The sequence below is a fragment of the Leucoraja erinacea genome, unplaced genomic scaffold, assembly GCF_028641065.1.
Source record: "Leucoraja erinacea ecotype New England unplaced genomic scaffold, Leri_hhj_1 Leri_605S, whole genome shotgun sequence".
Lineage (NCBI taxonomy): Eukaryota > Metazoa > Chordata > Chondrichthyes > Rajiformes > Rajidae > Leucoraja > Leucoraja erinaceus.
In genome coordinates, this window is record NW_026576515.1 from 44891 (window position 1) to 58556 (window position 13666).

Consider the following 13666-nt stretch of genomic DNA (forward strand, 5'->3'; position numbering starts at 1 on the left):
GCAGGCCACAAATCCAATCTCACAGCACTCCAAGCAGAGTGCAGGCAGCAAGTCCAACCTCATAGCACTCCAAGCAGAGAGCAGGCAGCAAGACCAATCTCACAGCATTCCAAGCAGAGAGCAGGCAGCAAGTCCAACCTCACAGCACTCCAAGCAGAGTGCAGGCAGCAAGTCCAACCTCACAGCACTTCAAGCAAAGTGCAGGCAACAGGTCCAACCTCACAACACTCAAAGCAGAATGCACAGTTGCAAAATGCACACATTTTAATAGCCACACAGTTGCCATAGCCACAGTTGCAATAGTCACACAGTTGCAATAGCCACACAGCTGCAATAGGCACACAGCTGCAATAGGCACACAGCTGCAATAGCCACACATTTCAATGGCCACACATTTCAACGGCCACGCATTTCAACGGCCACGCATTTCAACGGCCACGCATTTCAACGGCCACGCATTTCAACGGCCACGCATTTCAACGGCCACGCATTTCAACAGTCACACAATTCAAAAGGCACACATTTTAAAAGGCACAGTTGCAAAAGGCGCAGTTGCAAAAGGCGCAGTTGCAAAAGGCACACTTTAAAATAGGCACACAGTTAAATAGCAACACAGTTGCAATAGTCACACAGTTTCAATAGCCGCACAGTTTCAATAGCCGCAGTTTCAATAGCCACAGATTTCAATAGCCGCACATTTCAATAGCCACACATTTCAATGGCCACATTTCAATAACCACACATTTCAACAGCTACACATTTCAATAGCCACACACTTCAATGGCCACATTTCAATAACCACACACATTCAACAGCTACACATTTCAATAGCCACACAGTTGCAAAAGGCACACCATGTCAATAGCCACGGTTTCAATAGCCACACGGTTTCAATAGCCACACGGTTTCAATAGCCACACGGTTTCAATAGCCACACGGTTTCAATAGCCACACGGTTTCAATAGCCACACGGTTTCAATAGCCACACGGTTTCAATAGCCACACGGTTTCAATAGCCACACAGTTTCTATAGCCGCATAGTTTCAATAGCGACACAGTTTCAATAGCCACACGGTTTCAATAGCCACACGGTTTCAATAGCCACACGGTTTCAATAGCCACACGGTTTCAATAGCCACACGGTTTCAATAGCCACACGGTTTCAATAGCCACACGGTTTCAATAGCCACACGGTTTCAATAGCCACACGGTTTCAATAGCCACACGGTTTCAATAGCCACACAGTTTTAATAGTCACACATTTCAATAGCCACACATTTTAATGACCACACATTTCAATAACCACACATTTCAATAGCTACACATTTCAATAGCCACACAGTTGCAAAAGGCACACCGTTTCAATAGCCACATAGTTTCAATAGCCACAGTTACAATAGCCGCACAGTTTCAGTAGCCACACATTTCAATAGGTACACATTTCAATAGGTACACATTTCAATAGCCACACATTTCAATAGGTACAGTTGCAAAAGGCACAGTTGCAAAAGGCACAGTAGTAAAAAGCACAGTTGCAAAAGGCACAGTTGCAAAAGGCACATATTTTAATAGTCACACAGTTGCAATCGCCACACAATTTCATTAGCCACACATTTCAATAATCGCATATTTCAATAGCCGCACATTTCAATAGCCGCACATTTCAATAGCCGCACATTTCAATAGCCGCACAGTTGCAAAAGGCACACAGTTTCAATAGCCACACGGTTGAAATAGCCACACGGTTGCAATAGCCACACGGTTGAAATAGCCACACGGTTGCAATAGCCGCAAGGTTGCAATGGCCGCACGGTTGCAATGGCCGCACGGTTGCAATGGCCGCACAGTTGCAATGGCCGCACAGTTGCAATGGCCGCACAGTTGCAATGGCCGCACAGTTTCAATAGCCGCACAGTTTCAATAGCCGCACAGTTTCAATAGCCGCACAATTTCAATAGCCGCACAGTTTCAATAGCCGGACAGTTTCAATAGCCGCACAGTTTCAATAGCCGCACAGTTTCAATAGCCGCACAGTTTCAATAGCCGCACAGTTTCAATAGCCGCACAGTTTCAATCGCCACAGAGTTTCAATAGCCACACATTTCAATAGCCACACATTTCAATAGCCACACATTTCAATAGCCACAGTTGCAAAAGGCACAGTTGCAAAAGGCACAGCTGCAAAAGCCGCACAGTTTAAAATGCGTTTAAAAACACATAATGGGCACTCACAGGTCTGTAGACACTAAGTGTTCTGTAGATTCATAGCTCAGATTGAGAGTCGTGACCTCTCACTCACCATCTTGCAGCAACAGAGCCACGTTCAGACTTCCGGGTTTCATAGCTCCTCCCCCAACCACCCGGAAGGGGCATGGCCTTCATGGCAGTGATTGACAGGAGGGAGAATCTCAACATTTTTTAGACACTAATAACTCTTTTATTTTTCATCGAAGGGAAAATCCTCTGCACCTGATGAGCGGAGGGGGACTCTGACTAAGATGGCCAAAAATCACAGCCATGTGTGGTAGCGTTTTTTTCTAAAATCAATATCCAACACAAACAGGAAGTGGTCAAGATTAGACTTTTAATTATATAGATATCGTGGGTGACTAACTTCTCCAATATTGATGAGGATTTCTTCATTGCAAGAGGCTTAGAATGAGGCAGAATGTTTTTGCTGTATCCAAGAGGGCTTTTTGCTGTATCCAAACAATATGTGAATAATCTTGGGGAGGGACCATACTGAACCTTGAATAATGAAATGACCCAGAGTAGATTACAGGCAATTCAGTGGGTGAACATTATGGGAATTATTGAGGAAGGAACTGCAGATGCTGATTTAAACTGAAAATGTAAGACACAAAAAGCTGGAGTAACTCTGCGGGACAGGCAGCATCTCTGGAGAGAAGGGATGGGTGACGTTTCGGATCTGAGTCTGAAGAAGGGTCTCGTCCTGAAACGTCGCCTATTCCTTTTCTCCAGAGATGCTGTCTGACCCGCTGAGTTAGTGCAGCATTTTGTTTCTAACTATTACTTGCCAGGCTTTGTCCTGACCCCACCCCTTTTCCAGGTTTCTCCATCCGCACAACAATCTGTCTGAGGAAAGATCCCAACCCAAAATTGCGCCTATCCATGTCTTCCAGAGATGGTGCCTGACCCACTAAGTTACTCCAGCACTTTGTGTCCAGCACATTTCCAGCATCTGCAGACCGTGTAACTTTCATTGTTATAAATGTCCGCTATCCACATAATCCAACAACTCCTGAATAATCCCGAAAATTGTACAATGCAACGTGACTGGGATGCGTAGAAGGATTCATGCTGGCATTACTGTCTATTGAAGAAAGTGTTCTAAAGCTGCAGATTCTCGTTGTTTTCCCAGAATGAAGGTGGAGAACTGGGCAATTTCTGAACCAATATTGCTTTTCTCATTGTTGTCAATTGGAAGTACAGGTTTGTTGGTTAATTTGCTTGGTATGTGTAAATTGTAAATTGTCCCTAGTGGGTGTACAGGATAGTGTTAGTGTGCGGGGATTGATGGACGGTGACGGACTCAATGGGCCGAAGACCCTGTTTCCACGCTGTGTCTCTAACCTACACAAAACCAAATCTAATCTTACTATTACACACAACTTGTCACGTGGAAATTAATAAATAAAATAATCGTCTACAGTTATGTTTGACATAATGTAGAATTGAGCATTCTACCACAATATGATTCATCAAATCGTATGAAACAGACCTGCAGGATTCGGAGCAGTGAATGCTCCAGAACTCTTTTGTTCAGATTACAAATAAATAACATGAAAACACAATTGGAAGAATCACTGACACATCAGGTGCCTTTCGAATGCTTCTCTTCCATCACTGTGCACAGTGTGCGGTTATTTTTCCGCTGATTTTCAGTAGTGATTCATTGTCATGACAAAAGAATAGCCCATTGCTGTCATTATTATGCAAACTGTATAAATACCAAGTGACATGAGGCAGTGAAACATTCAGTCAGTTTCTAACCTCACTGGACTCAAAATGGGAAAGGCAAGGAGAGCTCAGTATTTTTGCATTCCATTGCATTGCAAATCTCCTGGGATGAACTGTTAACTTACAGACATTTATTTTTTCTCTCCACACAGGTCATTTTCTACGAGGACAGGAACTTCCAGGGTCGGCACTATGAGTGCAGCACCGACTGTGCCGACCTGTCCCCTTACTTCAGCCGCTGTAACTCCATCCGTGTGGAGAGTGACTGGTGGGTGGCGTACGAGAAACCAAACTACATGGGGTACCAGTATGTCCTGAACAGGGGGGAGTATCCTGACTACCAGCGCTGGATGGGATTCAACGACAACATCAGGTCCTGTCGCAGCTACCCACATGTGAGTGATAAATTGATGTGCTATATTCCATACACATCAGTACCAGGTGCTGATCATTGTGTTTGTAGATTGAGTTCCTCAATAGTAATCCTTCAGCTGTCATTTATTTCATGATTGGGTTAACAAATGTTGAGTGTTTGAAGGCACTAGGCCTGTATTTGCTGGCGTTTAGAAGGATGAGGGGGAAACCTCATTGAAATTTACATTGGATAGAGTGGATGTGGAGAGGATGTTTCCACTAGTGGGAGAGTCTAGGACTAGAGGTTATAGCGTCAGAATTAAAGGAAACCCCTTTTGAATGGAGATGGAAAAGAATTTCTTTAGTCAGAGGGTGGTGAATCAGTAACATTAATTGCCACAGAAGGCTGTGGAAGCCAAGTCAATGGATATTTTTAAGGCGGAGATTGACAGATACTTGATTAGTGAAGTGCCTGTCCCACTTAGGAATTTTTTTTTTGACCACTGGGTTGTCGCCACATGTTTGCGGGGTGATGCCTGTATGGTCGTGTGTTGTCTCCTCAAGTCGCCAAGAGAGTCGTTATTATTTTCTTGTTGCCACTGGATTTTGAAATGTTCAAAACCTTTCTCAGACTGTGGGCTTGACGTAGCTTGTCTTCTCCTGTCGTAGGTTGTCACCTGGATGATGCAGGTTGTCACCAGGTGATATAGGTTGTCGCCGGTGCTGACTTTGGTGAATTCCATTGGCGACTACCTACATCAACCGGTGACTGAATTGTCTTCAGTTGTCGCCGACAGGGTCGTAACTTGTCGTAGCTTGTCGCAGGTGGACGTAGGTTGAGTTTGGTTGTCGTAGGTTTTCGCCTGTGTGGTCGTAGGTTGTGGTAGGTTGTCGTAGGTGTGGTCGTTGGTGGATGTCCTAACGGGTCGCCGGTGGTCGGTGGCTTGACGTCGACTTGGTGGTAGGTTGCCGTAGACATTATCGTAGGAGGAGTCCAGTTGCCGGTTTCTCGGTGACCTGCTATGAATGTGACAGTCGCCGATGTCGCAGAAAAAATTGCCTAAGTGGGACAGGCCCTTAAGGGCTTCAGGGGCGAAGGTAGAGAGGGAGAGATAGATCAGCCATGAGTGAATAGTGGAGTAGACTTGATGGGCTAAATGGCCTAATTCTGCTCCTATCACATGAACATATAAACATGAATTTCTCACTGTTAGTCCTTCAAACTGTGCTTGTTTATGTAACGGTTGTAATATGATACTGACTGATACTTTACACAAAGAGAGTTTTAAATCCCAATATGATCTATAGCTTGTTTGGAGAGATAATAAAGTATGTGCCTTCTGCTGGCTACATTAGACAAGAGACTATAGATAATAGGCACAGGAGTAGGCCATTCGGCCCTTCGAGGCCGCACCGCCATTCAATGTGATCATGGCTGATCATTCCCAATCAGTACGCCGTTCCTGCCTTTCCCCATTTCCCCTGACTCCGCTATTTTTAGGAGCCCTATCAAGCTCTCTCTTGAAAGCATCCAGAGAACCTGCTTCTACCGCTCACTGAGGCAGAGAATTCCACACTCACCACTCTCTGTGAGAAAAAGTGTTTCCTCGTCTCCGTTCTAAATGGCTTACTCGTTACTCCTTATTTTTAAATTGTGGCCCCTGGTTCTGGACTCCCCCAACATTGGGAACATGTTTCCTGCCTCTAGGGTGTCCAAACCCTTAACAATCTTATATGTTTCAATGAGATCCCCTCCCATCCTTCTAAACTCCAGAGTGTAGAAGCCCAGCCGTTCCATTCTCTCAGCATATGACAGTCCCACCATTCAGGGAATCAACCTTGTAAACCTACGCTGCACTCCCTCAATAGCATGAATGTCCTTCCTCAAATTAGGGGACCCAAACTGCACACAATACTCCAGGTGTGGTCTCACTAGGGCTCTGTACAACTGCAGAAGGACCTCTTTGCCTCTATATTCAATTCCTCTTCTTATAAAGGCCAACATGCCATTCACTTTCTTCACTGCCTGCTGTACCTGCATGCTTACTTTCATAGACTGATGAGCAAGGACCCCCAGATCCCGTTGTACTTCCCCTTTTCCCAACTTGACGCCATTTAGATAGTAATCTGCCTTCCTGTTTTTGCTACCAAAGTGGATAACCTCACATTTATCCGCATTAAACTTAATCTGTCATGCATCTGCCCACTCCCCCAACCTGTCCAAGTCACTCTGCATTCTCATAACATCCTCCTTACAGTTCACACTGCCACCCAGCTTCGTGTCATCTGCAAATTTGCTAATGTTACTTTGAATCCCTTCATCTAAATCATTGATGTATATTGTAAATAGCTGCGGTCCCAGCACCGAGCCTTGCGGTACCCCACTAGTCACTGCCTCCCATTCTGAAAGGGACCCGTTAATCCCTACTCTTTGTTTCCTGTCTGCCAACCAATTTTCTATCCATGTCAGCACTCTACCCCAATACCATGTGCCCTAATTTTGCCCACTAATCTCCTATGTCGGACCTTATCAAATGCTTTCTGGAAGTCCAGGTACACTACATCCACTGGCTTTCCCTTGTCTATTTTCCTAGTTACATCTTCAAAAAATTCCAGGAGATTTTGGTCAAGATTGATTCCCCCTTCGTAAATCCATGCTGACTCGGACTGATCCTGTTACTGCTATCCAAATGTTCAGCTATTTCATCTTTTATAATTGACTCCAGCATCTTCCTCACCACCGTTGTCAGGCTAACTAGTCTATAATTCCCTGTTTTCTCTCTCCCGCCTTTCTTAAAAAGTTCGATAACATTAGCTACCCTCCAATCCACAGGAACTGATCCTGAGTCTATAGAACATTGGAAAATTATCACCAATGCATCCACGATTTCTAGAGCCACTTCCTTAACTATCCTGGGATGCAGACCATCAGGCCCTCGGGATTTATCAGCCTTCAGTCCCATCAGTCTATCCAACACCATTTCCTGATTAATGTGGATTTCCTTCAGTTCCTCCGTCATCCCAGATCCTCTGGCCACTACTATATCAGGAAGATTGTTTCTGTCCTCCTTAGTGAAGACAGATCCAAAGTACCTGTACAACTCATCTGCCATTTCCTTGTCCCCATAATAAATTCACCTTTTTCAGTCGTCAAGGGTCCAACTTTGGTCTTAACTAATTTTTTCCTCTTCACAAACCTAAAGAAGCTTTTACTATCCTCCTTTATATTCTTGGCTAGTTTACCTTCGTATTTCATCTGTTCTCTCCGTATTGTCTTTTTAGTTATCTTCTGTTGCTCTTTAAACATTACCCAATCCTCTTGCTTCCCACTCATCTTTGCTATGTTGTACTTCTTCTCTATAATTTGTATACTGTCTCTGACGTCCCTTGTCAGCCATGGTCGCCCCTTACTCCCCTTGGATTCTTTCTTCCTCCTCGGATTGAACTGATCCTGCACCTTCTGTATTATTCCTAAAAACACCTGCCATTTTTGTTCCACTGTCATCCCTGCTAGTGTATCTTTCCAGTCAACTTTGGCCAGCTCCTCCCTCATGGCTCCACAATTCCCTTTGTTCAACTGTAACACTGACATCTCCAATCTGCCCTTCTCCCTCTCCAATTGTAGATTAAACCTGACCATGTTATGGTCACTACCTCCGAATGGCTCATTAACCTCAAGGTCTTTTATCAAATCCGGTTCATTACATAACACTAAATCCAGAATTGCCTTCTCCCTGGTAGGCTCCAATACAAGCTGTTCTAAGAATCCATCATGAAGGCACACTACAAAGTCCCTTTCTTGGGGGCAGGTACCAACCTGATTTTCCCAGTCTACCTGCATGTTGAAATCTCCCATAACAACCACAGCATTACCTTTACTACATGCCAATTTTAACTCCTGATTCAACTTGCGCCCTATATCTAGGCTACTGTTTGGGGGCCTGTAGATATGTCCCATTAGGGTCTATTTACCTTTACAATTCCTTAGTTCTATCCATACTGACTCCACTTCTCCTGTTTCAATGTCATTAGATTATTGCATGTCACAATGATTATGTAGGAACATTGTAGGTGGAAACATTAATTAGACATTGCTGATAAATTTATTATAAATTAATATGTTCATTCTTATTTTATAAATTTACATGATATACTATACTGCATTAACAAATCCTGCAATGGCAGCACTTAATCAGACATTTACGTCAAATATATTTGTGAATTTTTTATGTATTTTCTCTGTTTATTGTTTCACATATTTCACTCTTTGAAAAATAAGATTACGTGGCAGTGAACATTGGCAGCAAACCTAAAATTCAATTAATTAATTTATCTGATAAATAGTTTCATCTTTAATCTCATTGTTGGTTATACTCCTACATGACACTTCCCACTTTACCTCCACATACTAAATGAATATTCGAAATATCATTACAAATAACATTGTATAGCAGCATTTCATTATTGCCAAACCTGACATTGTCACCCTGTCCAGCAGATTATCTCACTTTATCTCGACTTCAACTAGTCTCTGGAATATTCCCATCCTTATTTGGCTGTGTTCTCATCTTGGACCAAATGTGCATTTGTGTTTCACCCCAATTACAATCATTTTTATTTGCTAGCAACGAGGTGGAAACTACAGGATGAAGATTTACGAGAGGCCTGACTTTGGAGGACAGATGATGGAATTCATGGACGACTGTCCCTCCGTTTACGATCATTTCCGTAACCGTGACATTCACTCCTGCCACGTGATGGATGGTCACTGGATCTTCTATGAACAGCCCAACTACAAAGGCCGACAGTACTTCATGAGACCTGGGGAGTACAGGAAATACAATGACTGGGGCGGATACAACTCCACCATTGGGTCTTTCAGGCGCATGAGGGACTTCTAATCTGCTATTGCATGGCACAAATTTTACTTGTTAAAATATTTATCATCACAATAAAACATCTCTACTTCAACACTGTTTACATCCGCAAATTTATTGAAAGTCTAAAGATAGATGGTCTCTCATAATGTCACCATGTGTTGTTTAGTTTAGTTTAGTTTAGAGATAGAGCGCAGAAACAGACCTGTTAGCGCTTCGAGTCCGCACCAACCAACAATTAACACTATTAACACTATCCTACGCACAATAGGGACAATTTACATTTATACCAAGCCAACTAACCTACAAACCTGTACGTCTTTGGAGTATGGTAGGAAACTGAAGATCTCGCAGAACACGGAGAGATGATGTTTTGGTCCTTTTCTGCAGGGACTAGCATCTACAGGTTATGGGGAGAACGTGTGACCTCCATACAGACAGCACCCGTAGTTGGGATCGAACCCGGGACTCTGGCACTGTAAAGCAATAAATCTACTGCTATGCCCCCATGATGCACCTTCATTGTTCTTCATTGTTTTCACTAAAATGAGTAATCAAAGGTACAAAAATATGTTTGGGCTATTTAGAGGAATCACACCAGAGCTGATCTTGCCACAGTTTTGCAGCCACCTATAATATAGATAGACACAAAATACATAGGTCAAAATACAGGCGACCAGGCAGCATCTCTGGACAACAAGGATGGGCGACATTTAAGGTCGGGACCCTTGCACTTATGAGCCCACCTTCTTATGAGCCCACCTTCTTGGTCTTGGTCTTGGCCAATAACAAATAAACAATTTGCAGATTAAAACAAATTAATTTGCAGGTTAAATTGATTTGCGCCAGCCTTAAGTGCCTGTCCCACTGCGGCGACCTAATTAGAGAGTTTAGAAGAGTTTACCCTTGACTCGTACTCGCAGCATGGTCGACACGAGGTCCTAGGAGGTCTTTGTAACTTCCCTTCATGCTCGCGAGTGGTCCCCGTGTACTCGAGGCCTCAGTTAGGTCGCGACGTTTTCTTTAGCATGCTGAAAAATGCCAGCGAGTAAAAAACGGTTGCCATGGAAAAAAATCTATATATTTTTTACTCATAGGTTTAGTTGTAGTAGGTCGTAGTAAGTCGGCATGTTAGTCGTAGGTAATCGATGGTAGTCGTAGATAGTCTTCATCATAGTCGAAGGAGGTTGAAGGAGGTTGAAGGAGGTCGTCTTCACTCTCCACTCTTCGGAGTCCAATTTTCCCGAAGCTAGTCGAAGCTCGTCTTCAACATAGTCGAAGGTAGTCGAAGGAAATCGAAGGAGGTCGTCTACATATTCGTAGGAGGTTCTCTACATAGTCGAGAAAGGTTGAAGGAGGTGTACTACTTCGGCGATACAACAAAACCATGACACTTTTTCATACTCTCCTAAATTCGTCTGCACTCGCAAATTAGGTCCCTGCAGTGGGGCAGACCCTTTGATGGCATGTCCCACTATGGCGACCCATTGGCGAGTTTAGGAGACTGTTATGGTCCTGTTGAATCACCAAAAAGTTGGCATTCTTTGGCTATGTAGAAGACCTCCTTCAACCTCCTTCGACTATGTAGAAGACCTCCTTCAACCTCCTTCGACTATGTAGAAGACCTCCTACGACTGCAGAAGACTAGCTTCGACTATTAACGAGCTATTGAAATGCGCAAAGGCGATATACTAAAGGGGCTGTCCCAATGAGGCGACCTAACCCGCAAGTTCTGGCGAGTTTGCCCTAGACTCACAGTCGCAGCATGGTCAACACAAGATCCTATGAGGTCTTTGTAACTTTCCTTCATGCTCGAGAGCAGCCCCCACGTACTCGAGGCCTCAGCTAGGTTGCGGCGTATTTTTCAAAAATGTTGAAAAATATTTTTCAAAATTGTGGAAAAATGCCTGCAAATAAAAAAAGGTCGCCTAGGAAACAATCGATACTTTTTTTACTCGTAGATTTAGTAGAAGTAGGTCGGCATGTTAGTCGTAGGTAATCGAGGGTAGTCGAAGGTAGTCATAGATAGTCTTCAACATAGTCAAAGGGAGGTCGAATGGAGGTCGAAGGGAGGTCGTAGGAGATCGAAGGAGGTCGTCTTCACTCTCCACTATTCTGTGTCCAATTTTCCCGAAGCTAGTCGACGCTAGTAGAGGCTAATCTTCAACATAGTCGAAGGAGGTCAAAGGAGGTCTTAAACATGACATTTTTTTTAACTCTCCTAAACTCGCCAATTAGGTCGCTGCAATGGGACAGCCCCATTACACTATATACGAATATCTCGACTACCTTTAAATACCTTTGATTACCTTCGATAACATGCCGACCTACTACAACCTACTTCGACTAAACCTACGACTACAAATATATCGAGTTTCTCCATGCCGACCAATTTTCGGTCACAGAAATTTTTTCACCATAATGAGTAGTAACCACTATGCGGGAACTACTCTCAACCATGAAGGAGACTCACCAGAGACCCCCTACGACCACGGGTCGACCATGTTGCGAGCTTGCAGCGAGCGCAGAGTCTCCTAAACTCACCAATAAGGTCGCCATAGTGGGACAGGCCCTTTACAGTTATTGGATTGATTTGGCCTTTGCAAGCATCAAGTATTATGCCAACCCAACAATAGATCAATGCAGGATAAAGCTTGCATTCTGCTGCCCGTCTCACAGAAGCAACTCCAACTAATCTGAAGAAGCAGGGAACTGCAGATGCTAGTTTATTTTAAAAAAAAGGCATAAAGTGCTGGAGTAACTTAGCAGGTCAGGCAGCACCTCTGCAGAACATGGGTAGGTGATGTTTTGGGGAAGGTCCCTTCTTCAGACTGATTGTGGGGGAAACTGGAAGAAAGGTGGGGCAGGACAAAGCCTGGTGAGTAATAAGTGAATGCAGGTGAGGGGGGGGGGGGGGGGGGGAGAGAGGAGGGGGAAGGGGGTGGTTAGTAACCTGATAGTTGGACAAAGGCCAGAGAGGAAAAGACAGAAGTCGATGATGGGGGGAAGAGGGGGAAGAGGGGGAAGAGGGGGAAAAGGGGAAGACGCAAGAGGGGAATAGAAGGACAAAGTCTAGCTGCCAATAGGTGGAAATTTGTCTTTCTCCTTCAACTTTTCATCTCTGGTCTTTGTCCAAGATAAGTAGATAAGTTTGTGTACGTTTCAACCTTGTCCCTCACTTGTCTCCACCCAATATGTTTCAGGCTAAGCTCTGCGCCAACGCTTCTCCCCCCCCCCCCCCCCCCCCCCCCCCCCCCCCCAACCACAATCAGTCTGAAGAAGGAACCCGACCTGTAACATCACCTATTCATGTTCTCCAGAGATGTTACCCGACCCGTTGATTTACTCCAGTATTTTGTGGCCAACCAATGTGAGTTCCCTTTTCCCAACAACCTTTTCTTTTAAACATTTAACGATCGCTGGTTATCTGATCAGATAAAACTGGAATCAAATTATCACGGTACAATCAATAATTGAGAATTCCATTGCAGGTATCAAATAAATGGTTTCTGAAGTGACTGTATTAGCTACAGTAATATGAGCAATGCGGAATTATTTTTATTGGAAGCTTAACAATTTTCTCAATAGTTTTAGTTTAGTTCAGTTTAGTTTAGAGATACAACAGGGAAACAGGCCCTTCAGCACACTGAGTCCGCGCCAACCAGCGATCCCCGCACACTAACACTGTCCTACACACACTATGGACAATTTACATTTTTATAGAAAGCCAATTAACCTACAAACCTGTACATCTTTGGAGTGTGGGAGGAAACTGAAGATCTCGGAGAAATCCACGCAGGTCACGGGGAGAACGTACAAACTCTGTACAGACAGCGCCCGTAGTCAGGATCGAAACTTTGTCTCTGGCGTAAGGCAGCAACTCTATCGCTGCGCCACCGTGCCGCCTGTTTCTTTTGGAGAAAAGCAGTTATTACTTGCACTCCAGCTGAAGTAGCTTTTCACGGTACATGAGACTAGCCTGCTGCATATTGATATATCATCAGTTACTATATTTGAATACGAGCACTATTAAAATACAGTGATCCAATGGAGTGCGGACATTGGAAAGGGCCATTGAGGACTGAGGAAAGAAATAGAAAAATTATTCCCAACACAAGCCTATTTAACTCAATCCCAACTATGCCCTGTAAATAAATCATACCTACACCGCTAATTCCTAAGACAACTAAGGACATTTGGCATGTCTCCAGGAATTCATTGCCATTTCCAGCAGGTGCTCCATACATAGCATCCTATTCAGATTCATCATTGCTTGGTTTGGCAACTGCACTGCCCATGATCATGAGAAATTGCAGAGAGCTGTGACTAGGGCTCAGTTCATCAAGAAAAACATCCTGCCCCCCTCCATTGACTCCATCTTTACTTCATGCTGACTTGGGAAAGCAGCCAACATAATCATGAACTATATCCCTCTATTTCCTGCAGTTCCATGT

General features: G+C 44.0%; 1 protein-coding gene across 1 annotated transcript; it reads left to right on the forward strand.

Annotated features, from left to right (window-relative positions):
* The first annotated feature begins 2220 nt into the window (after nucleotides 1-2220).
* On the forward strand, nucleotides 2221-11899 carry LOC129694290 (gamma-crystallin S-1-like). Its single transcript, XM_055631001.1, has 3 exons — nucleotides 2221-2234; nucleotides 4109-4376; nucleotides 8961-11899. Exons 1-3 carry the CDS (start codon nucleotides 2221-2223, stop codon nucleotides 9234-9236), a joined length of 558 nt encoding a protein of 185 aa, XP_055486976.1. The 3' UTR covers nucleotides 9237-11899.
* Nucleotides 11900-13666: the final 1767 nt, after the last annotated feature.

Coding starts and splice junctions, on each gene's coding strand:
- LOC129694290 (XM_055631001.1), top strand. Junction 4,377..8,960: donor CCTGTCGCAGCTACCCACAT/GTGAGTGATAAA, acceptor TTTATTTGCTAG/CAACGAGGTGGAAACTACAG.